The 24,300-nt window shown below is 50.8% G+C and overlaps 1 protein-coding gene and 1 pseudogene across 7 annotated transcripts in view; both read right to left on the bottom strand.

Annotated features, from left to right (window-relative positions):
• Positions 1-24,300, bottom strand: part of LOC149427432 (uncharacterized) — a 34,676-nt pseudogene that overhangs the window by 9,353 nt on the left and 1,023 nt on the right. Inside the window, exon 2 of the transcript XR_016311279.1 lies at positions 2,870-3,022. The product of XR_016311279.1 is annotated as an uncharacterized LOC149427432 (transcript). The remainder of the gene's footprint in view (positions 1-2,869; positions 3,023-24,300) is intronic.
• LOC149427433 (uncharacterized) overlaps positions 14,186-24,300 on the bottom strand; it is a 10,480-nt gene continuing 365 nt past the window's right edge. Inside the window, exons 1-6 of one of the 6 annotated variants that reach the window (XR_016311284.1) lie at positions 23,490-24,300; positions 20,890-21,081; positions 20,511-20,622; positions 15,592-17,216; positions 15,486-15,528; positions 14,186-15,420 (exon numbers count right to left, since the gene is read on the bottom strand). The exon at positions 23,490-24,300 is cut by the window's right edge and continues 365 nt beyond it. Coding sequence is in view for 1 of the 6 variants with exons in the window: in XM_089668046.1 (XP_089524172.1) it covers positions 16,312-17,216; positions 20,511-20,622; positions 20,890-21,081; positions 23,490-23,567 (1,287 nt within the window). In the remaining 5 variants the exon portion in view is untranslated. Of the gene's footprint in view, positions 17,217-20,510; positions 20,623-20,889; positions 21,082-23,489 lie in introns of all 6 variants that reach the window. The other 5 variants (XR_016311281.1, XR_016311282.1, XR_016311280.1 and 2 more) reach the window with 5 other exon arrangements.

The following is a 24,300-nucleotide window of genomic DNA, read 5'->3' as shown; positions in this document are numbered from 1 at the left end:
GCAGCCCCGTGGGGGGGTTTTCCTTGAATTCCAGACAATTCTTCTGTCAGTTGTGGCTGCAATCTTTCTTGGTCTACCTGACCCTGGCTTGGTATCAAGAGATCCCCGAATTTTCTACTTCTTAAAGCGGAGCTCCACCCAAAAGGGGAAGTTCTGCTTTAAAGACTGGTCCCCCGCTCTCCATTAAGGATTGGCACCTTTAGAGGAGCAGATACACAAAATTGACAGGTACCCGCTCCCACTTCTGCTGTGAACGCCTAGGCGATCGGAAGCGGAAGTTGCTCTTCCTCCCCGTAGTCTTCTGGGACACGTGACAGGTCCTAGAAGACTACCAGGCCCATTCAGGAAGCGCAGCGCTACTCGCGCATGCGCAGTGGGCACCCGGCTGTGAAGCCGCAAGCTGTCACAGCCGGGTGCCCACATTGAAGATACTGGCGCCTGGAAAACCAGATGGCTGGTGAAACGGGCTGCGGGGAGGACACCATGGGATCGGACAGGTAAGTGGCTGTTTTTTAAAAGTCAGCAGCTACAGTTTTTGTAGCTGCTGACTTTTATTTTTTTCACAGTGTGAGTGGAACTCCACTTTAATAGGTGATTGTACAGTACTGACTGGCATATTAAAGGCTTTGGATATTTTTTATATCCTTTTCCATCTTTGTAAAGTTCCATTACCTTGTTACGCAGGACTTTTGACAGTTCTTTTCTGCTCCCCATGGCTCAGTATCTAGCCTAGTCAGTGCTTCCACGTAAGATATAACAAACTCCCTGACTATTTATACACTGACACTAATTGCACTTTAAAAAGCCACAAATGTGGGACATAAACCTCTAATTGGCATTGTAACCCGTGTGTGTCACCTTGTGTGTCTGTACCAAGGCCCAACATTCCAGGGGGCGGAGACTTCTGATCCAGGGGGCGGAGACTTCTGATCCGGGCCATTTGGGGGGATTCTGTTATCATTAGGATTTAAAAAGGAGCCAAACAACTCTGTGATAATAAGTTGCTTCCTATCATCACTATCCTTGAAAAAAAAGACAGTTTTTTGGCACGATCGGTCATATTTTCAATATCGAAGCCAAAGTTTCACCATTTCTGCCGGGGGAGGCAAACTTTTGAGCACAAATGTACATTAATGGTTTTAAAATGATCCATATAGGTACAGGCTACATACAAACTTATACCCAAACTAGAAAGAAATTGGGGGATCTTTAACCACATGCCGCCCAGCCACTGTAGAAATACGGCGGCAGGGCGGCACAGCTGGGCAAAAGCACGTTTTAAAACGTGTGTTTTCAAAACAGGTAGGGGGCTCGCGCGAGGAGCGCCGCCGCCCTACCTGTCCCGCTGATCACGGCCGCGGAGGTCAGTCGCCGGGTCACAGCCGGTCGTTACCGGCTATGTCCCAGCGATCGGCGGCAATCGCTGACAGAGAGCACAGCTGCCGTAGCTCTGCTCTCTGTCAGTTCCCTGACAGCTCCAGGACACGCTGATCAGGACAGAAGAGTTTCTCTCGCCTGAACAGCGGTGTCCCGTGCAGTACACACCCCCACCCCCCCCACCCCGCCCCCTAGTAAAACACTCCCCCTCACACAGTTAACCCTTTCCCTGAATAATAAACGTAACCCCTTCCTCCCCAGTGCCATTAGTACAGTGTCAGTGTTTTTTTTTTGCACTGATCACTGTATTGGTATCACTGGGGATGTCAGTGACCCCAAGTCAGTACCCCTCCAGTGTCAGAATGTCCGCCGCAGCCCTGCAGTCCTGCCATAAGTCGCTGATCGCCGCCATTATTAGTATAAAAAAAAACTAAAAATCCCAGTATCTTTCCCGCCATTTGTAAACGTTATAACTTTCACGTAAACCAATTAATTTACACGTATTGAGGTTTTTTTTTAGCAAAGACATGTCGCAGAATACATTTTGGCTGAAATTTATGACTAAATTTGATTTTTTAATTTTTTTTTACTGGACATGTTTTATAGCAAAAAGTCCAAAATATTGTTTTTTTTCTTCAAAATTGTCAGCCTTTTTTTTATAGCGCAAAAAATAAAAACCGCACAGGCGATCAAATACTACCGAAAGAAAGCTCAATTTGTGGGGAAAAAAAAGATGTAAATTTCATTTATGTACCGTATTGCATGACCGCGCAATTGTCCGTTAAACTAGCGCAGCGCTGTATAGCAGAAAAATGGCGTAAATTGCAGTATCTCTCCCATAGTTTGTAGACGCTATAACTTTTACCAAAAACATGGGGCAGAATACATTTTGGCCTAAATTTATAACCAACTTTGAGTTTACTATATATTTTTTATAGCTGAAAGTAAAAAATATTGTTTTTCTTCAACATTTTTGGCCTTTTTTTGTTTATAGCGTGAAAAATAAAAAGCGCACAGGTGATCAAATACCACCGAAAGAAAGCTCTATTTGTGTGAAAAAAAGGACGTAAATTTTGTTTGGGTGCAGCGTTGCATGACCGCGCAATTATCAGTTGAATTAGTGCAGCGCCGAGTAGCAAAAAGAGGCGTGGTCATTAAGGGGGGTAAATCCTCAGGAGGGCGAGTGGTTAATACACACTTCTGGTGAGTGCGCATTCTGTTCATTAATATTTACCTATCACCAAGTGGTTAAAGAATTAAAGTGGAGGTGAACTCAAAAAGTGAAGATTTGCTGGGTTCTAGGAAACCTTTAGAGGACGATGCTAACGGAAATGAAACCAAAAAAAATTCAAGGGCCAGATTATATTACTCACCCAGTGCAACGTTGGTGAATGCTCCTGCAGGGTCATAGGTCTACCTGACTGTCCCCTCAAGAACTTTTCTGGTTAACATACAAATGACATCACCGTGAAATTCCCAGAATGCTCCTCACCTCTCCCGTCATCAGGTAGATGAACTCCATAGTAAGGCTCAGTATCCTCTCCACCATCGTCTTCCTTCCCTCCTCCATTCTCCGAGGACAGAAGACGGGGGAATGGAACTCCTACAGAGGTGCTGGATATTCCGGAGGGGGGAGGAATTGGTCCTATAAAAGAAATCAGTAGAGTTGGAGAAGTCAGCCAGTTTCCACCCAAGTGTGTCCTGCACCCCCAGATCTCTGGGGTTTTCTCTGGTTCTTTATTGCAGGAGCACACATTGCATAGATGGTAGACCCAAGAGGACCAGCAGGAGACACTGATGGGGGGGTCACAATGGACGTGCTGCTAGAGTCTAATATATGATGATTGGGAAGACTATTCCATCACATGCCCATTGTGACCCCAAAAATGTTACCCGGTGCCACTTGGGTGTGTGCAAGCCATTGGTCGCAGCCCCAGAATGAGCATTCTACTATAGTAATAGGTGGACGGGAGGACAACTGCTCCACAATATGGAATTATTACATCCCCGGAATGCAAAGCTGTGCAGATCTACTGAGCATAACCAGGAGGAGGTCCTAATACACAGAGAGTGAGAGTCGGCCTCACCGATACCTAATATAGTATACAGTCATGGCCAAAAATATTACCCTCCCCCCCACCCCCGGCATTTCTGTCAGATAACGCACCACTTCCCAGAAAATTGTTGCAATGACAAATGTTTTGGCATTCTCATGTTTATTTCTTTTGTTTGCATTGCTATGACACGAAAAAGTGGAGAAACAAAAAGCCAAATCTGACCTTCCACGCAAAATTCCCAAAAATGGACTGTACAAAATTATTGGCACCCTCCATGTAATATTTGGTGGCACATCCCTTGGAAAAAATACCTGAAATCAATGGCTTCCTGTCACCATCAATGAGCTTCTTCCACCTCTCTACTGGAAGTTTGGATCGCTCTTCTTCCTCCAACTGCTCCGGGTCTCTCAGATTGGAAGGTTCCTTTCCCAACTGATGTTCTGAGATCTCTCCACAGGAGCTCTATGGGATGGAGATCTGGACTCATTGCTGGCCAGTTCAGTCCTCTCCAGTACTTTGTCTGAAACCATTTCTGGGGGCTTTGTGACGTGTGCTTTGGGTCATTGTCCTGCTGGAAAACCCATGACCTCTGACACTGGAGACCCAACTTTCTGATACCGGGCCCTACATTGCACCCCAGAATCCTTTGGTAGTCTGCAGATTTCATAATGCTATGCACACAGCCAAGACATCCAGTGCCTGAAGCAGCAAAGCAACCCCAAACCATCAGTGACCCCCCACCATGTGTGACTGGAGGGACTGTGACCCCCACCATGTGACTGGAGGGACTGGAGTCTTTTCTTTGAAGGCCTCATTGCTTTTTCTGATAACAATAGAATGATGGGCTTTACCAAAAAGCTGCCATTTTGTTTCGTCTGTCCACAGCACATTCTGCCAAAGGATTTTGGCTTCCTCAGGTAGGTTTTGGCAAACTCCAATCTGGCTTCCAATATGTTTCTGTGTCAGCAGTGGGGTCCTCCTGGGTCTCCTCCCATATTTCTGTGTCAGCAGTGGGGTCCTCCTGGGTCTCCTCCCATATTTCTGTGTCAGCAGTGGGGTCCTCCTGGATCTCCTTCCATATTTCCGTGTCGGTAGTGGGGTCCTCCTGGGTCTCCTACCATATTTCTGTGTCAGCAGTGGGGTCCTCCTGGGTCTCCTCCCATATTTCTGTGTCAGCAGTGGGGTCCTCCTGGGTCTCCTCCCATATTTCTGTGTCAGCAGTGGGGTCCTCCTGGGTCTCCTCCCATATTTCTGTGTCAGCAGTGGGGTCCTCCTGGGTCTCCTCCCATATTTCTGTGTCAGCAGTAGGGTCCTCCTGGGTCTCCTACCATATTTCTGTGTCAGCAGTGGGGTCCTCCTGGGTCTTCTACCATATTTCTGTGTCAGCAGTGGGGTCCTCCTGGGTCTCCTCACCATATTTCTGTGTCAGCAGTGGGGTCCTCCTGGGTCTCCTCCCATATTTCTGTGTCAGCAGTGGGGTCCTCCTGGGCCTCCTACCATATTTCTGTGTCAGCAGTGGGGTCCTCCTGGGTCTCCTACCATATTTCTGTGTCAGCAGTGGGGTCCTCCTGGGTCTCCTCCCATATTTCTGTGTCAGTAGTGGGGTCCTCCTGGGTCTTCTCCCATATTTCTGTGTCCGCGGTGGGGTCCTCCTGGGTCTCCTACCATATTTCTGTGTCAGCGGTGGGGTCCTCCTGGGTCTCCTACCATATTTCTGTGTCAGCGGTGGGGTCCTCCTGGGTCTCCTACCATATTTCTGTGTCAGCAGTGGGGTCCTCCTGGGTCTCCTCCCATATTTCTGTGTCCGCGGTGGGGTCCTCCTGGATCTCCTACCATGTTTCTGTGTCAGCAGTGGGGTCCTCCTGGGTCTCCTACCATATTTCTGTGTCAGCAGTGGGGTCCTCCTGGGTCTCCTACCATATTTCTGTGTCAGCAGTGGGGTCCTCCTGGGTCTCCTACCATAGCGCCCCTTTTCATTCAGATGGTGACATATAGTATGAGGTGACACCGTTGTCCCCGGTGCCTGAAGGTCAGCTTGGATTTGTCTGGAAGTTGATGGAGGTTCTTTACCCACCATTCCAACAATCCTTCATTGCAATCTTTGATCGATATTTCTCTTCCATCCACACCCAGGGAGATCAGCTCCAGTGCCATGGGCTGCAAACGTCTTTACAATGTGGCGCACAGTGGACACAGGAACATGAAGATCCGTTCATTGATACATGTGAGTTTAATTACAGGAATATCACAAACGTGGAATGCAATTATTTCTTACAATTTTGAGAAGGTGCCAATAATTTTGTCCGGTCCATTTTTGTGATTTTCTGTGGAATGGGTCAGATTTGGCTTTTTGTTTCTCCACTTTTTTATGTCATCCCGATACAAACCAAAGAAATAAACATGAGAATGTGGAAACATTTGTCATTGTAACAATTTTCTGGGCAGTTATCTGACAGAACTGCCGGGGGGACAAGATTTTTGGCCATGACTGTATATACAGGAGGACTGGAGACTCGGCCACCGCAAGACATCCTTCCGTCATCGGCATACACAGCCCTACAGAACGAGAGATACCCGGCATCCAGGACAGGAGAAGTGGGACTGTGCAGAGTCCATACATACAGAATGGGGACAGATACCGAGAATGACACCCGGCATCCGGGACAGGAGAAGTGGGACTGTGCAGAGTCCATACATACAGAATAAGGACAGATACCGAGAATGACACCCGGCATCCGGGACAGGAGAAGTGGGACTGTGCAGAGTCCATACATACAGAATAGGGACAGATACCGAGAATGACACCCGGCATCCGGGACAGGAGAAGTGGGACTGTGCAGAGTCCATACATACAGAATAAGGTGTCTGGTGACCCCGGCTCGGTGGGACGGTCGGTGTCATCCGGTGGTCACTGTGGTGTCAGTCCATGGAGATCTCCATTCAGGAAGCACATTGTATACAGTGCATGGAGAGGAAGGGGCGGGCCCACCTCCTCCTCCCCCTCCCCCCTACACCTTCCCACTTAACCCTTCCTCTCCCAGCACCCCTACCACACACTGTATATATATATATACCTCAGTAGCACACGCTGTATATATATATATATACCTCAGTAGCACACGCCAGCGTCCCCCCCCCCCCCCCCAGTGTTCACAGACTGCAGTGCCAGCCCCCCCAGTGTTCCTGATCACTGCCCCAGTGTAGGGACAATACATAATGCAGCCAACCCGTCGCCTGTCCCAGTGCTCACAATAACACCAACATACCCCATACCAGAGTCCTGATCACCACCATACCCCATACCAGAGTCCTGATCACCGCCATACCCCATACCAGCATCCTGATCACCGCCATACCCCATACCAGCGTCCTGATCACCGCCATACCCCATACCAGCGTCCTGATCACCGCCATACCCCATACCAGCGTCCTGATCACCTCCATACCCCATACCAGCGTCCTGATCACCGCCATACTCCATACCAGCGTCCTGATCACGCCATACCCCATACCAGCGTCCTGATCACCGCCATACTCCATACCAGCGTCCTGATCACCGCCATACTCCATACCAGCGTCCTGATCACCTCCATACCCCATACCAGCATCCTGATCACCTCCATACCCCATACCAGCGTCCTGATCACCGCCATACTCCATACCAGCGCCCTGATCACCACCATACCCCATACCAGAGTCCTGATCACCACCATACCCCATACCAGCATCCTGATCACCCCCATACCCCATACCAGCGTCCTGATCACCACCATACCCCATACCAGCGTCCTGATCACCACCATACCCCATACCAGAGCCTTGATCACCACCATACCCCATACCAGCATCCTGATCACCGCCATACCCCATACCAGGGTCCTGATCACCCCCATACCCCATACCAGAGTCCTGATCACCACCATACCCCATACCAGCGTCCTGATCACCCCCATACCCCATACCAGAGTCCTGATCACCACCATACCCCATACCAGAGTCCTGATCACCTCCATACCCCATACCAGCGTCCTGATCACCACCATACTCCATACCAGCGTCCTGATCACCTCCATACCAGCGTCCTGATCACGCCATACCCCATACCAGCGTCCTGATCACCGCCATACCCCATACCAGCGTCCTGATCACCGCCATACCCCATACCAGCGTCCTGATCACCTCCATACCCCATACCAGCATCCTGATCACCTCTATACCATCACCTTCATCACCACCATACCCCATACCAGCGTCCTGATCACCGCCATACTCCATACCAGGGTCCTGATCACCTCCATACCAGCGTCCTGATCACCACCATACCCCATACCAGCGTCCTGATCACCTCCATACCCCATACCAGCATCCTGATCACCGCCATACCCCATACCAGCATCCTGATCACCGCCATACCCCATACCAGCGTCCTGATCACCGCCATACCCCATACCAGCGTCCTGATCACCCCAATACCCCATACCAGCATCCTGATCACCGCCATACCCCATACTAGCGTCCTGATCACCGCCATACTCCATACCAGAGTCCTGATCACCTCCATACCCCATACCAGCGTCCTGATCACCACCATACTCCATACCAGCGTCCTGATCACCTCCATACCAGCGTCCTGATCACGCCATACCCCATACCAGCGTCCTGATCACCGCCATACCCCATACCAGCGTCCTGATCACCGCCATACCTCATACCAGCGTCCTGATCACCTCCATACCCCATACCAGCGTCCTGATCACCTCCATACCCCATACCAGCGTCCTGATCACCTCCATACCCCATACCAGCACCCTGATCACCGCCATACCCCATACCAGCGTCCTGATCACCGCCATACCCCATACCAGCGTCCTGATCACCACCATACCCCATACCAGAGTCCTGATCACCACCATACCCCATACCAGCGTCCTGATCACCTCCATACCAGCGTCCTGATCACCACCATACCCCATACCAGCGTCCTGATCACCACCATACCTCATACCAGCGTCCTGATCACCATCACACCCCATACCAGCGTCCTGATCACCTCCATACCAGCGTCCTGATCACCACCATACCCCATACCAGCGTCCTGATCACCTCCATACCAGCATCCTGATCACCTCCATACCCCATACCAGCGTCCTGATCACCTCCATACCAGCGTCCTGATCACCGCCACACCCCATACCAGCGTCCTGATCACCTCCATACCAGCGTCCTGATCACCACCATACCCCATACCAGCGTCCTGATCACCTCCATACCAGCGTCCTGATCACCACCATACCCCATACCAGCGTCCTGATCACCTCCATACCAGCGTCCTGATAACCGCCATACTCCATACCAGGGTCCTGATCACCTCCATACCAGCGTCCTGATCACCACCATACCCCATACCAGCGTCCTGATCACCACCATACCCCATACCAGCGTCCTGATCACCGCCATACCCCATACCAGCGTCCTGATCACCCCAATACCCCATACCAGCATCCTGATCACCGCCATACCCCATACTAGCGTCCTGATCACCGCCATACTCCATACCAGCGTCCTGATCACCTCCATACCCCATACCAGCGTCCTGATCACACCATACCCCATACCAGGGTCCTGATCACCGCCATACTCCATACCAGCGTCCTGATCACCGCCATACCCCATACCAGCGTCCTGATCACCGCCATACCCCATACCAGCGTCCTGATCACCTCCATACCCCATACCAGCGTCCGGATCACCTCCATACCCCATACCAGCATCCTGATCACCTCCATACCAGCGTCCTGATCACCACCATACCCCATACCAGCGTCCTGATCACCTCCATACCCCATACCAGCATCCTGATCACCTCTATACCATCACCTTCATCACCACCATACCCCATACCAGCGTCCTGATCACCGCCATACTCCATACCAGGGTCCTGATCACCGCCATACCCCATACCAGCGTCCTGATCACCACCATACTCCATACCAGTGTCCTGATCACCGCCATACCCCATACCAGCATCCTGATCACCACCATACCCCATACCAGTGTCCTGATCACCTCCATACCAGCGTCCTGATCACCTCCATACCCCATACCAGCATCCTGATCACCTCTATACCATCACCTTCATCACCACCATACCCCATACCAGGGTCCTGATCACCGCCATACTCCATACCAGGGTCCTGATCACCGCCATAACCCATACCAGCGTCCTGATCACCACCATACCCCATACCAGCATCCTGATCACCACCATACCCCATACCAGTGTCCTGATCACCTCCATACCAGCGTCCTGATCACCTCCATACCCCATACCAGCATCCTGATCACCTCTATACCATCACCTTCATCACCACCATACCCCATACCAGCATCCTGATCACCGCCATACCCCATACCAGCGTCCTGATCACCCCAATACCCCATACCAGCATCCTGATCACCGCCATACCCCATACTAGCGTCCTGATCACCGCCATACTCCATACCAGCGTCCTGATCACCTCCATACCCCATACCAGCGTCCTGATCACACCATACCCCATACCAGGGTCCTGATCACCACCATACTCCATACCAGCGTCCTGATCACCGCCATACCCCATACCAGCGTCCTGATCACCTCCATACCCCATACCAGCGTCCGGATCACCTCCATACCCCATACCAGCATCCTGATCACCTCCATACCAGCGTCCTGATCACCACCATACCCCATACCAGCGTCCTGATCACCTCCATACCCCATACCAGCATCCTGATCACCTCTATACCATCACCTTCATCACCACCATACCCCATACCAGCGTCCTGATCACCGCCATACTCCATACCAGGGTCCTGATCACCGCCATACCCCATACCAGCGTCCTGATCACCACCATACTCCATACCAGTGTCCTGATCACCGCCATACCCCATACCAGCGTCCTGATCACCACCATACCCCATACCAGTGTCCTGATCACCACCATACCAGTGTCCTGATCACCACCATACTCCATACCAGCGTCCTGATCACCTCCATACCAGCGTCCTGATCACCTCCATACCCCATACCAGCATCCTGATCACCTCTATACCATCACCTTCATCACCACCATACTCCATACCAGTGTCCTGATCACCACCATACTCCATACCAGCGTCCTGATCACCCCCATACCCCATACCAGCATCCTGATCACCTCTATACCATCACCTTCATCACCACCATACTCCATACCAGTGTCCTGATCACCACCATACCCCATACCAGCATCCTGATCACCTCTATACCATCACCTTCATCACCACCATACTCCATACCAGTGTCCTGATCACCACCATACTCCATACCAGCGTCCTGATCACCCCCATACCCCATACCAGCGTCCTGATCACCCCCATACCCCATACCAGCGTCCTGATCACCCCCATACCCCATACCAGCGTCCTGATCACCGCCACATCCCACACCAGCGTCCTGATCACCGCCACATCCCACACCAGCGTCCTGATCACCGCCACATCCCATACCAGCGTCCTGATCACCACCATACTCCATACCAGCGTCCTGATCACCCCCATAACCCATACCAGCGTCCTGATCACCACCATACCCCATACCAGCGTCCTGATCACCACCATACCCCATACCAGCGTCCTGATCACCGCCATACCCCATACCAGCGTCCTGATCACCTCCACACCCCATACCAGCGTCCTGATCACCACCATACCCCATACCAGCATCCTGATCACCACCATACCCCATACCAGCGTCCTAATCACCACCATACCCCATACCAGCGTCCTGATCACCTCCATACCCCTTACCAGCATCCCGATCACCGCCATACCCCATACCAGCATCCCGATCACCACCATACCCCATACCAGCATCCTGATCACCACCATACCCCATACCAGCATCCTGATCACCACCATACCAGCGTCCTGATCACCTCCATACCCCATACCAGCGTCCTGATCACCACCATACCCCATACCAGCATCCTGATCACCACCATACCAGCGTCCTGATCACCTCCATACCCCATACCAGCGTCTTGATCACCTCCATACCCCATACCAGCGTCCTGATCACCACCATACCCCATACCAGCGTCCTGATCACCACCATACCCCATACCAGTGTCCTGATCACCGCCATACCCCATACCAGCGTCCTGATCACCGCCATGCCCCATACCACTATCCTGATCACCGCCATACCCCATACCAGCGTCCTGATCACCACCATACCAGCGTCCTGATCACCTCCATACCCCATACCAGCGTCCTGATCACCACCATACCCCATACCAGCGTCCTGATCACCGCTTCAGCTCTGAGGATAGAGACACATCCCTGAAACGTATCAGAAGGCCGACCACACCACCAGTCGGACACTCTGCCACCATTTCGGGCCATTATTGCGGCCTACAGGCTTTCTCTTGTGCTACTTTTGTATGTTCCATGTCTTTTTTCATACATTGTAATAAACCTTGGATAATGCGCACATCAAGGAGACTTCAGTGCACCTTAAAGGGACAGCGCTATTCTGATTCACATTTTTGTACAGTATGACCGGGACTGGGACAACTGGGACAGGGGCTTTTGGAGGGGACTGCAGGGTAGCCTCTTGCCTACTAACCATGGCCCTCGCATCCAAGGGGGCTCTATTCTTTAATGTGTGCCTGGGGGACCTTTGGAGTAGTTTACATAGCATTCAAGTCCATGTTTCCCAAAAAACACAGACTCTACGAACTGGAGGACCAACATACAGATTTGGGGTCTCTATGCCCAAACCAGCTTTGACTGCTCCAACCCCCCTCCTTCCCAGATTCAGAGAGTCTAAGAAGATGTTGATGTAATTAGCAAAATGACCTGATTTGAGGACTCTTGCTCTAATGTGTTTATTAAGGTGTTATGTGTGTACTTTCTTCTCCCATTGTGTGCCTCCTAGGTGTGCATTCCCATTGTTAATGGAGTCACCTATTGTAGGTCTGTTGGCAAGTCCTCCTGGAGGCTCCAACATGATTAGACTGATTTCAGCTTCACCTCGTTATCTACTCAGCGTGGGATGTAATATTTGTTTTATTGCTCATGTGGGGGCACTGCCCCTATTTCTGGAGTGTATAAAAACTGTATTTCTGTTCAATAAAGAAGTTTCAGTTTGCATCCAGGTAGTGTCGCCTTGTCTTGGTTGCAAGTCCTGTGTCCCTAACTGAAGGCACAAGTTGGGTGCCAGGCGTTCCGTCACATACAGTTGGCTCAGAAGTTGTCCTCACGTTTTGCAGTTCCTTGGGCATCCCATATACAGTGGAGGAAATGCGTATTTGCTCCCCTGCTGATGTTGAATGTTCGCCCCTCACAAAGAAATGATCGGTCTAAAAATCGAATGTTCGGTGTAACACAGAGACAGAATACAACAACAAATTCAGCAGAAATGCGTCTAACAAATGATGACGGATCTGCATGTTCATGAGGGAAAGAAGGATTTGATCCCCTTCACAAAACATGACTTAGTACTTGGTGGCCAATCCCTTGTTGGCAATCACAGAGGGCAGACGTTTCCTGGAGTTGGCCACCAAATTGTATTCTGCGGCATGTTTTTGCTGAAAAAAAAATCCCAATACATGTGAAAGTTATAGCGTCTACAAATGGTGGCATAGATAATGGGATTTTTTATTTTTACTAGTAATGGCAACGATTAGCGGCTTATAGCGGGACTGCGGCGGACATTCTGACACTGGGGGGGGGGGGAGATTGACTTGGTGTCACTGACATCCCCAGTGACACAAATACAGTGATCAGTGCTAATAAAAAGCACTGACACTGTACCAATGGCACTGGGCAGTAAGGGGTTAACATGTGGGATGATCAAAGGGTTAACTGTGTGCTGTTTTACTGTGTCCGTGTGCTTCACTGTAAACACACTGCTTTGCATGGCTGTACTGTGCATAGCCATGCGAAGCAGTGTGCAGGAGATGACATGAGAACTGTTTTGTTTAGTTCTCCTCCCAGTCGGAGATCCTCGGCAATCACCGGGCGCCGGCTAGTAATCACCGGCCGGGACCCAGTGATTGACAGCCATGGCCACGAATGGCGGCGCGGGTAGGGTACACATGCTCCCTACCCAGAAGTGCAAAATCCCGTATATATACACATGTGATTGTGGCACCCCTGCCGCCCTGTAGCAGTATATCTGCTATAGGGCGGTCGGGAGGCGGTAAGGCTGTATTCATACTTCAGTGATTTGTAGCCTGAAGCTCGGAGCTCCAAAATGCTCAAACTTAAAAAAAAAATCAATTGTTCTCTATGGTGCCTGCTAACACCTGGTCACATGATCACGTGTGAACAGGCACCACAGAACAACCGAATTTTTTAAGTTTGAGCATTTTTAGAACTTCGCGCTACAAATCACTCAAGAAGCATTCATGTGATCACGTATTGCACTTTGATGGACGATTTTGCATATTGCATGTTATATTTGATTACCATCTGCATTTTTGCCTCTGTCCCCAGCGCTGCACCTTTATTTACATATTTTCCCGGAAGGTGTGTTGGTGAACTTTTTTGGTGTTCTAGCGGCTCTCTCTTTATACACAAATTATCTCAATTTCTAGGTAGCGCTCGCTAGACATTATATCACTCTGTTACATTCCAGTCTGGGTGTGCCAGCGAGTGCAATACGGAAATGTATGAAAAAGGCTCTGAGTGTTTCCAAACAAATCATTAAATAAACTCACTTACAAAAACAAAACAACTTTATCATCAACTAGAGTTTTCACAGATCGTTAATTTACCAAAAGCTGACCTCATAAAATAAAAAGAACATATTCTCATGGCCTCATCAGTCCCATCCACTCATGTCTCAAAGCATACATGAGGATATAAAACATTCTCTGAATGGCTCCCATGCCAATCCGCTGACTTCACAACGCATCAAGCCAACCGCTCGGCGCAGAACCCAGAAGCAAGTAGAGATGGCTGTAGAATCGGTGTCTATTTAGGATCATTATTAGCTTCATTTCCAGACAGACTGAAAAAGTGACATCAGAAATGTCTAAACTGCCACTTTAGGTATTCTTAGTAGGAAGGGGAGATCAGCGAGCGGATGTTTGGGGATCTCTCTCCTCTCTATCAGCAGCATCTTCCATGCCTGGCCTGGATCCCCAATGAGTGCACAGAGCCCAGGAGACATAATGGTGGTGGTGGAGGGGTGTGAATGTTGCCAGTTGCACAGCGTCTGGGTTTCTTCAATCTGACAGCCGACAGTTGGCTGCTACCAAAGTATGGCACACTTCAAGGACAGCAAAAGGGTTTACATGATAGCAAAGCTGGAGATAGACTGGGGGGCTGAGCGGGCACCTGTCACAGACACTGTGTTGAGTTGGGGGGGGGGGGGGGTGCTGCTGAGTTGTTCGCTCATCCTGCTTCTTACTGACAGGAGTGACAGCACTGTTACTCCTGTCAGAAGGAGCAGCTGCTGCCGGAGGGAGAATTCAGCTTTTTCCTCACTCCAGCTTGCCTGGGGTGGAAAAGAGCCAGCGCTGAGGCAGAGATCTGTCCTCAGTCTCAGCGCCATACTACTGAGGAAGGGGGGGGGGGGCGGACTGTGTCTTCCTTCCTCTCTCCCCGTCATGTGACTTGTCACATGATCAGATAGAGGAAGGCGAGGCTGTGAGTACTGATCTCCCAGTACAAGGGGGAAGTGGGGGGGGGGGGGGGGGCAATGAGAAGGGGGACTCTATTCGGGATATGTGATGTACAGGGAGACTCTACTGGAGACACCTAATATAAAGAGGGACTCTATTGGAGACACCTGATATAAAGGGGAACTCTACAAGGGACACCAGCTGTAAAGGGGAACTCTACTGGGACACTTGATGTAGCGGGAGACTCTATTGGGGACACCTGATGTAGAGGGAAACGACTCTATTGGGGACACTGATGTAGAGGGGGACGACTCTATTGGGGACACCTGATGTAGAGGGGGACGACTCTATTGGGGACACCTGATGCAGGGGGGGACTCTATTTGGGACACCTGATGTAGAGGGGGACTCTATTTGGGACACCTGATGTAGGGACTCTACTGGGGACACCTGATGTAGAGGGGGACTCTATTGGGGACACCTGATGTAGAGGGGGACCTCTATTGGGGACACCTGATGTAGAGGGGGACTCTATTGGGGACACCTGATGTAGAGGGGGACTCTAGTGGGGACACCTGACATTGAGGGGGACTCTATTGGGGACACCTGACATTGAGGGGGACTCTATTGGGGACACCTGATGTAGAGGGGGGCTCCATTGGGGACACCTGATGTAGAGGGGGGCTCCATTGGGGACACCTGATGTAGATGGGGGCTATTGGGGACACCTGATGTAGGAACTCTATTAGGGACACCTGATGTAGAGGGGGCTCTATTGGGGACACCTGATGTAGAGGGGGGCTCTATTGGGGACACCTGATGTAGAGGGGGGCTCTATTGGGGACACCTGATGTAGAGGGGAACTCTATTGGGGACACCTGATGTAGAGGGGGGCTCTATTGGGGACACCTGATGTAGAGGGGGACTCTATTGGGGACACCTGATGTAGAGGGGGACTCTATTGGGGACACCTGATGTAGAGGGGGACTCTATTGGGGACACCTGATGTAGAGGGGGACTCTATTGGGGACTCCACATGGCGGGGGGTGCCGCAATTCGCCATCTTCGCCCTGGGCACTGGATGCCCTTGTCCCGGCAGGCACTGCACATACCATCTGTGGGGGCCACTCTCCACGTCAGTATGTCTTTATACCTCTTCTCCGTGTGTGAATACAGCGAATACTGGGGTGATATCTGTGATGTCAGACAATGACCGATCTATCGGTTGAACACACATGAATCTGGTTGGCCCCCCTGATGACATTTTTCATGCTTGCGAAGATACAATTTACGGGAAAAACACTTCCCACACTGGGAGCACAGATGTGGCTTCACTCCCGTGTGAACTCTCTCATGAGCGTTGAGATACGATTTACGGGAAAAACACCTCCCACACTGAGAGCAGGAATACGGCTTCTCCCCCGTGTGAAGTCTCTCATGTCTGTTAAGATCCCATTGCTGGGAGAAACGTTTCCCGCACTCTGCACAGGAATATGGCTTCTCCCCGGTGTGGACTCGGTCATGCTTTAGAAGATGCGGTTTCTGCGAAAAACATTTTCCGCACACGGAACAGGAATAGGACTTGTCCCCCGTGTGGATAGTTTGGTGTTGGCTAAGAGCCGATTTGCGGTTAAAACATTTCCCGCACTGGGGACACGAGTATGGCTTCTCCCCCGTGTGAATCCTTTCATGTGCGACGAGAGCCGATTTGTATAAAAAACATTTCCCGCACTCCCAGCAGGAATACGGCCTATTCCCAGTGTGAGCGACCTCATGCCTGAGAAGGTGTGATTTGTAAGGAAAACATTTCCCGCACTCGGGACACGAATACAGCTTCTCCCCTGTTCTGGTTTCCTGGAATGAAGGGGATTTGGTTTTCTCCGTAAGATGCTCACTGTGCTCAGAATGTGGGAGCGTCTCTCCTCCTGTACGAGGTGCGGGATCAGGGGGAGGGTGCACATCGGGATACAACTTCTCACGGGCAGAAGGAAATGATGACGGATCCTCACAGGGAATATCAGGATGGAGATTTGATATGATGGATTTTGTTCCCGAAGAGTCAAATGTGATGTCATCATCTTCTACGTCCGGAATTTCCATAGTGTCATTGTTGTGTTGTCCATCTGCAGGACACAAAAAACGGAAAGAAACTCGGAAATTTACAGTGAATTTAAATACAATTTTTAAGTGATCTCTTCAGAACAGCCATTCTCAGCCAGAGTTCCTCCAGAGGTTACTAGGGGTTCCCAGAGCCCTGACTGACTGACCTCCCATTTCATGGTGGCGGTATAGATCCCGGGCTAAAACCACTTGGCAGAGCCAGCAGCATGACACCAATGATTGTTTTAGCTATCTGTAGGAGGAGCATTCTTCCCACTGACCCCCAATGTAAGGGCCATTCTTCCCACTGACCACCAATGTAAGGAACATTCTTCCCACTGACCCCCAATGTAAGGGACATTCTTCCCACTGACCCCCAATGTAAGGAACATTCTTCCCACTGATCACCAATGTAAGGGACATTCTTCCCACTGACCACCAATGTAAGGGACATTCTTCCACTGACCCCCAATGTAAGGGACATTCTTCCCACTGACCCCCAATGTAAGGGCCATTCTTCCCACTGATCCCCAATGTAAGGGACATTCTTCCCACTGACCCCCAATGTAAGGGACATTCTTCCCACTGATCACCAATGTAAGGGCCATTCTTCCCACTGACTCCCAATGTAAGGGACATTCTTCCCACTGACTCCCAATGTAAGGGACATTCTTCCCACTGACCCCCAATGTAAGGGACATTCTTCCCCACTGATCACCAATGTAAGGGACATTCTTCCCACTGACCACCAATGTAAGGGACATTCTTCCCACTGACCCCCAATGTAAGGGACATTCTTCCCACTGACCCCCAATGTAAGGGACATTCTTCCCACTGACCACCAATGTAAGGGCCATTCTTCCCACTGACCCCCAATGTAAGGGGCATTCTTCCCACTGACCCCCAATGTAAGGGACATTCTTCCCACTGACCCCCAATGTAAGGGACATTCTTCCCACTGACCCCCAATGTAAGGAACATTCTTCCCACTGATCACCAATGTAAGGGACATTCTTCCCACTGACCCCCAATGTAAGGAACATTCTTCCCACTGATCACCAATGTAAGGGACAATCTTCCCACTGACCCCCAATGTAAGGGACATTCTTCCCACTGACCCCCAATGTAAGGGACATTCTTCCCACTGATCACCAATGTAAGGGCCATTCTTCCCACTGATCACCAATGTAAGGGACATTCTTCCCACTGACCTCCAATGTAAGGGACATTCTTCCCACTGACCCCCAATGTAAGGGACATTCTTCCCACTGACCACCAATGTAAGGGACATTCTTCCCACTGACCACCAATGTAAGGGACATTCTTCCCACTGACCCCCAATGTAAGGGACATTCTTCTCACTGACCCCCAATGTAAGGGACATTCTTCCCACTGACCCCCAATGTAAGGGACATTCTTCCCACTGATCACCAATGTAAGGGACATTCTTCCCACTGACCACCAATGTAAGGGACATTCTTCCCACTGACCTCCAATGTAAGGGACATTCTTCCCACTGACCCCCAATGTAAGGGACATTCTTCCACTGACCCCCAATGTAAGGGACATTCTTCCCACTGACCCCCAATGTAAGGGACATTCTTCCCACTGACCCCCAATGTAAGGGACATTCTTCCCACTGATCACCAATGTAAGGGACATTCTTCCCACTGACCCCCAATGTAAGGGACATTCTTCCCACTGACCCCCGATGAAGTGGATTAAGTAAGGGTTCTTCAAAACCTAAAAATTATTTTAGGGGTAAGAATGATGGGAAAGTCTGCTCTAGAATATATCTTTCTATCTTATTTGTTTGTAGCTGGGCAGCCGCTAAATTGGGGGTTCAAAACTTGTTCTTGCACAGGACCCTTTTGATGACTATTTCCACCACTGATACAATATATTGTGTATAGATGTCATACCAGTCGTATCCCTCCAGTCACATGATATACAGTGACTATAAGCATGGCAGGTGACGTGGGCAGTCAGTCAGGATGGCTGCAGGAGAGATTCATATATAGAGAGGTGATTGGTGACTGTCAGTCTACAGGAGTTTGGGTGGATGGTTAGTGGTTCGGGTGGAGGGTCAGTGGTTCTCATGGATGGTCAGTGGTTTGGGTAGATGGTCAGTGGTTCTCGTGGAGGGTCAGTGGTTTGGGTAGATGGTCAGTGGTTCTCGTGGAGGGTCAGTGGTTTGGGTAGATGGTCAGTGGTTCTTGTGGAGGGTCAGTGGTTCTCGTGGAGGGTCATGGTTCTGGTAGATGGTCAGTGTTTCCGGTAGATGGTCAGTGTTCGGGTGGATGGGCAGTGGTTCGGGTAGATGGGCAGTGGTTCGGGTAGATGGGCAGTGGTTCGGGTAGATGGGCAGTGGTTCGGGTGGATGGTCAGTAGTTCAGGTAGATGGTCAGTGGTTCGGGTAGATGGGCAGTGGTTCGGGTAGATGGGCAGTGGTTCGGGTAGATGGGCAGTGGTTCGGGTAGATGGGCAGTGGTTCGGGTAGATGGTCAATGGTTCGGGTGGATGGTCAGTGGTTCGGGTGGATGGTCAGTGGTTCTCGTGGAGGGTCAATGGTTCAGGTAGATGGTCATGGTTCTGGTAGATGGTCAGTTGCTCGGGTAGATGGTCAGTGGTTCGGGTAGATGGTCAGTGGTTCAGGTAGATGGTCAGTGGTTCAGGTAGATGGTCAGTGGTTCGGGTAGATGGTCAGTGGTTCGGGTAGATGGTCAGTGGTTCAGGTAGATGGTCAGTGGTTCGGGTAGATGGTCAGTGGTTCGGGTGGAAGGTCAGTGGTTTGGGTGGAAGGTCAGTGGTTCTCGTGGAGGGTCAATGGTTCAGGTAGATGGTCAGTTGTTCTGGTAGATGGTCAGTGTTCGGGTGCAGGGTCAGTGGTTCACGTAGATGGTCAGTGGTTTGGGTAGATTGTCAATGGTTCAAGTGGATGGTGTGTGGTTCAGGTGGACTGTCCCATGATTCAGGTGGATGGTCCATTGTTTATGTGGATGGGAGTATTCACTTAAAACACAGTAAATTAGAGGACGTGACACCGTAGTACATGTATGCCTGCATACTCTCTGGCATTCAGGCATACATTTTGTTCTGCTGTGAACCACGTTTACTTTTGAAGGCACTGATGGTTGTTCTCCGCCCCCCTCCAGACAGTCCAACACCCAGTCAAGACATTGGCTTCCCCAACATGGTGGCTGTAGCTCAAAACTGCAGACATCTGTGGAGAGCTGTATTCATTTATGTCTGTCTGAAGTGTCTCGTGTGGATGGTGATTACATGGATTTCTTTCTGTAAACCTGACCTCCTCTTACCTGATGATATGAGAGGCTCCTGGTTCTCCATCATGATATTCTTGTGTCCCTCCATATACTCCCACTCCTCCATGGAGAAATAGACGGCGACGTCCTGACACCGGAGAGGAACCTGACATACACAATGATACAGTCACCATCCAGACATACCGCTTCTGATCCCGGACGATGCCCCAGAATTCCCGGCACCGCTCACCTCCCATAATTCCCGGCACCGCTCACCTCCCATAATTCCAGGCACCGCTCACCTCCCATAATTCCCGGCACCGCTCACCTCCCATAATTCCCGGCACCGCTCACCTCCCATAATTCCCGGCACCGCTCACCTCCCATAATTCCCGGCACCGCTCACCTCTCATAATTCCCGGCACCGCCTCACCTCTCCTGTCAGAAGCTCAGTGATCTTGTTGATGAGCTCCAGAATCTTCTTGTCGTTGTTCCTCTCTGGTATCAGGCAGTGGAGTGGGGGATCCATAACGGTTCTCTGGATCCTGCTCTGTTCTCCTGGCACACAGGATTGGCTGCTGAATGTCACATGATCACCAGATGTCTTCTTCACCATTGTGTATTCCTGTGTGTTAGGAGAGACATACAAGTCACTATAACTAGTACAGGGCTTACAATTTCACGGAACTTTAATATAACTTTTTTAATTAGGACAAAGGTTGTATCAGGTGCGTCTTCCATCCCGCGTATTATAAAACAAAGGACGGAGCCGATTGTGAGAACAGGATCTAGGATGTAGGCGGAGCCTCTGTTGCTGTGTACTGCCATATTCATCACTTCCCGTCCGCCCTATAGCAGAACTACTGCTACAGGGTGGCACGGGTGCGCAAAATCACATATATATATGTGATTTTTGTATTTCCGGGTAGGGGGCGCCATTGGCGGCTGCAGCTGTCAATCACCGAGTCCCAGCCGGAGATTCACCGCCGCCACCCAGTGATCGCTGATTATCACCGACGGGGGAGAGGTCTGTATGTAAACAATACAGATCTATCCCCGGTCAGTCCCAGCATGCTGCTTTGTATGGCTCTGCATAGCATGTCTCTGTAGTAAAACACACACAGTACACAGTTAACCCTTTGATCGCTCCCCACATGTTAACCCCTGCCTGCCCAGTGCCATTAGTACGGTGTCAGGGCTTTTTATTAGCACTGATCACTGTATTAATGTCACTGGGGATGTCAGTGGCAGTTCCCCCCCCCCCCCCCCAGTGTCAGAATGCCCGCCGCAGTCCCACTATAAGTCGCTGATCACCGCCATTACTAGTATTAAAATTAGACGCCATTTGTAGACGCTATAACTTTCACGTAAACCAATTAATTTACACGTATCGGGATTTTTTTTTTTTACAAAGACACGAAGCGGGAGACATTCTGGCCTAAAAGTATGACGAAATTTGATTTTTTTAAAATTTTTTTACTGGACGTGTTTAATAGTAAAAAGTCCACAATATCGTTTTTTTCTCAAAATTGTCGGTCTTTTTTTGTTTATAGCACAAAAAATAAAAACGCACAGGGGATCAAATACCACCGAAAGAAAGCTCTGTTTGTGGTGAAAAAAGGATGGGTGCGGCGTTGCATGACCGCGCAATTGTCAGTATAGTAACGCAGCGCCATAACGCAAAAAATGGCCTGGTCGGGAAGGGGGGGGGGGGAATCCTCTGGAGGGGGAGGAGTTTAAACAACCCTTTCCCTTATACTGATTACTCTCCTCTCTCCCCCCTCTCCCTCCCTCCCCCCCCCATCTCTTTCTCCCTCCCTCCCTCCTCCCCCATCTCTTTCTCCCTCCCTCTCTCCCCCCCATCTCTTTCTCCCTCCCTCTCCCCCCCCCATCTCTTTTCTCCCTCCCTCTCTCCCCCCCATCTCTTTCTCCCTCCCTCTCCCCCCCCCCATCTCTTTCTCCCTCCCTCTCCCCCCCATCTCTTTCTCCCTCCCTCCCCCCCCCCCATCTCTTTCTCCCTCCCTCCCCCCCCCATCTCTTTCTCCCTCCCTCTCTCCCCCCATCTCTTTCTCCCTCCCTCTCTCCCCCCCCCCATCTCTTTCTCCCTCCCTCTCTCCCCCCCCCCATCTCTTTTCTCCCTCCTCCCTCTCTCCCCCCATCTCTCTCTCCCTCCCTCCCTCTCTCCCCCCCATCTCTCTCTCCCTCCCCCCCATCTCTCCCCCCCATCTCTCTCTCCCTCCCCCCATCTCTCTCTCCCTCTCATTCTCCCCCCCCCCAATCTCTCTCTCTCCCTCTCCTTCATCCCCCCACCCCTCTCCTTCTCTCCATCCTCCTCTCTTTCCCCCCCCTCTCTTCCCCCCCCTCCTTTTCTCCCCCCCTCCCATCTCTCTCTGTCCTCTCTCCCCCCTCTCCCTCTCCTTCTCTCCCACCCTCTCCCTCTCTCTCTTCCCCCTCTCCTTCTCTCTCCCCCTCTCTCTCTTCCCCCTCTCCTTCTCTCTCCCCCTCTCTCTCTTCCCCCTCTCCTTCTCTCTCCCCCTCTCTCTCTTCCCCCTCTCCTTCTCTCTCCCCCTCTCTCTCTTCCCCCTCTCCTTCTCTCTCCCCCTCTCTCTCTTCCCCCTCTCCTTCTCTCTCCCCCTCTCTCTCTTCCCCCTCTCCTTCTCTCTCCCCCTCTCTCTCTTCCCCCTCTCCTTCTCTCTCCCCCTCTTTCTCTTTCATTTTCTCTCCCTCTCTCTTCGTGCCATACACTGAAATTGTGAGCAAAGTGTTTGTCTTGCAGTTGTGGCGTGGCCCCATTTACTTACATAGGAGCCGCCTGTCAAACTCTGAACGTAATAGTGGAAGGCAATGTGGCCACAGCAATAAATACGGTTCCGGGCAACACCATGTCCGCTTGTAGGTGGGTGCTAAAAACACGGATCAACCGCCTGTTCTTACTGCCCCGACCACCCAAAGCTCTGCCTGGCTGCTCTGGCGACAATTTTTCTGGTTAATATACAAATTACATGACTGTGAATTTCCCAGAATCCTCCTCACCTCCCCCGTCATCATGTAGATGAACTCCATAGTAAGGCTCAGTATCCTCTCCACCATCGTCTTCCTTCCCTCCTCCATTCTCCGAGGACAGAAGATGGGGGGAATGGAACTCCTACAGAGGTGCTGGATATTCCGGATGGGGAGGAATTGGTCCTATAAAAGAAATCAGCAGAGTTAGAGAAGTCAGCCACGATCCTACACCCCCAAATCTCTGGGGTGATCGCTGGACGTCTAGTGGTGGGGTGCACATCGCATGGATCACAACCCTACTGGACTGGAGACATGGATGGAACCACAATGGACTGGAGACATGGATGGAACCACAATGGACAGGAGACATGGATGGAACCACAATGGACTGGAGACATGGATGGAACCACAATGGACAGGAGACATGGATGGAACCACAATGGACAGGAGACATGGATGGAACCACAATGGACAGGAGACATGGATGGAACCACAATGGACAGGAGACATGGATGGAACCACAATGGACAGGAGACATGGATGGAACCACAATGGACAGGAGACATGGATGGAACCACAATGGACAGGAGACATGGATGGAACCACAATGGACAGGAGACATGGATGGAACCACAATGGACAGGAGACATGGATGGAACCACAATGGACAGGAGACATGGATGGAACCACAATGGACAGGAGACATGGATGGAACCACAATGGACAGGAGACATGGATGGAACCACAATGGACAGGAGACATGGATGGAACCACAATGGACAGGAGACATGGATGGAACCACAATGGACAGGAGACATGGATGGAACCACAATGGACAGGA

This window comes from Staurois parvus, unplaced genomic scaffold (genome assembly GCF_062004578.1).
Source record: "Staurois parvus isolate SC_StPar_1 unplaced genomic scaffold, SC_StPar_1.0 ptg003767l, whole genome shotgun sequence".
NCBI classification, from domain to species: domain Eukaryota; kingdom Metazoa; phylum Chordata; class Amphibia; order Anura; family Ranidae; genus Staurois; species Staurois parvus.
The sequence above is the reverse complement of the archived record's forward strand: the minus strand, read 5'-3'. Positions and strand labels throughout refer to the sequence as shown.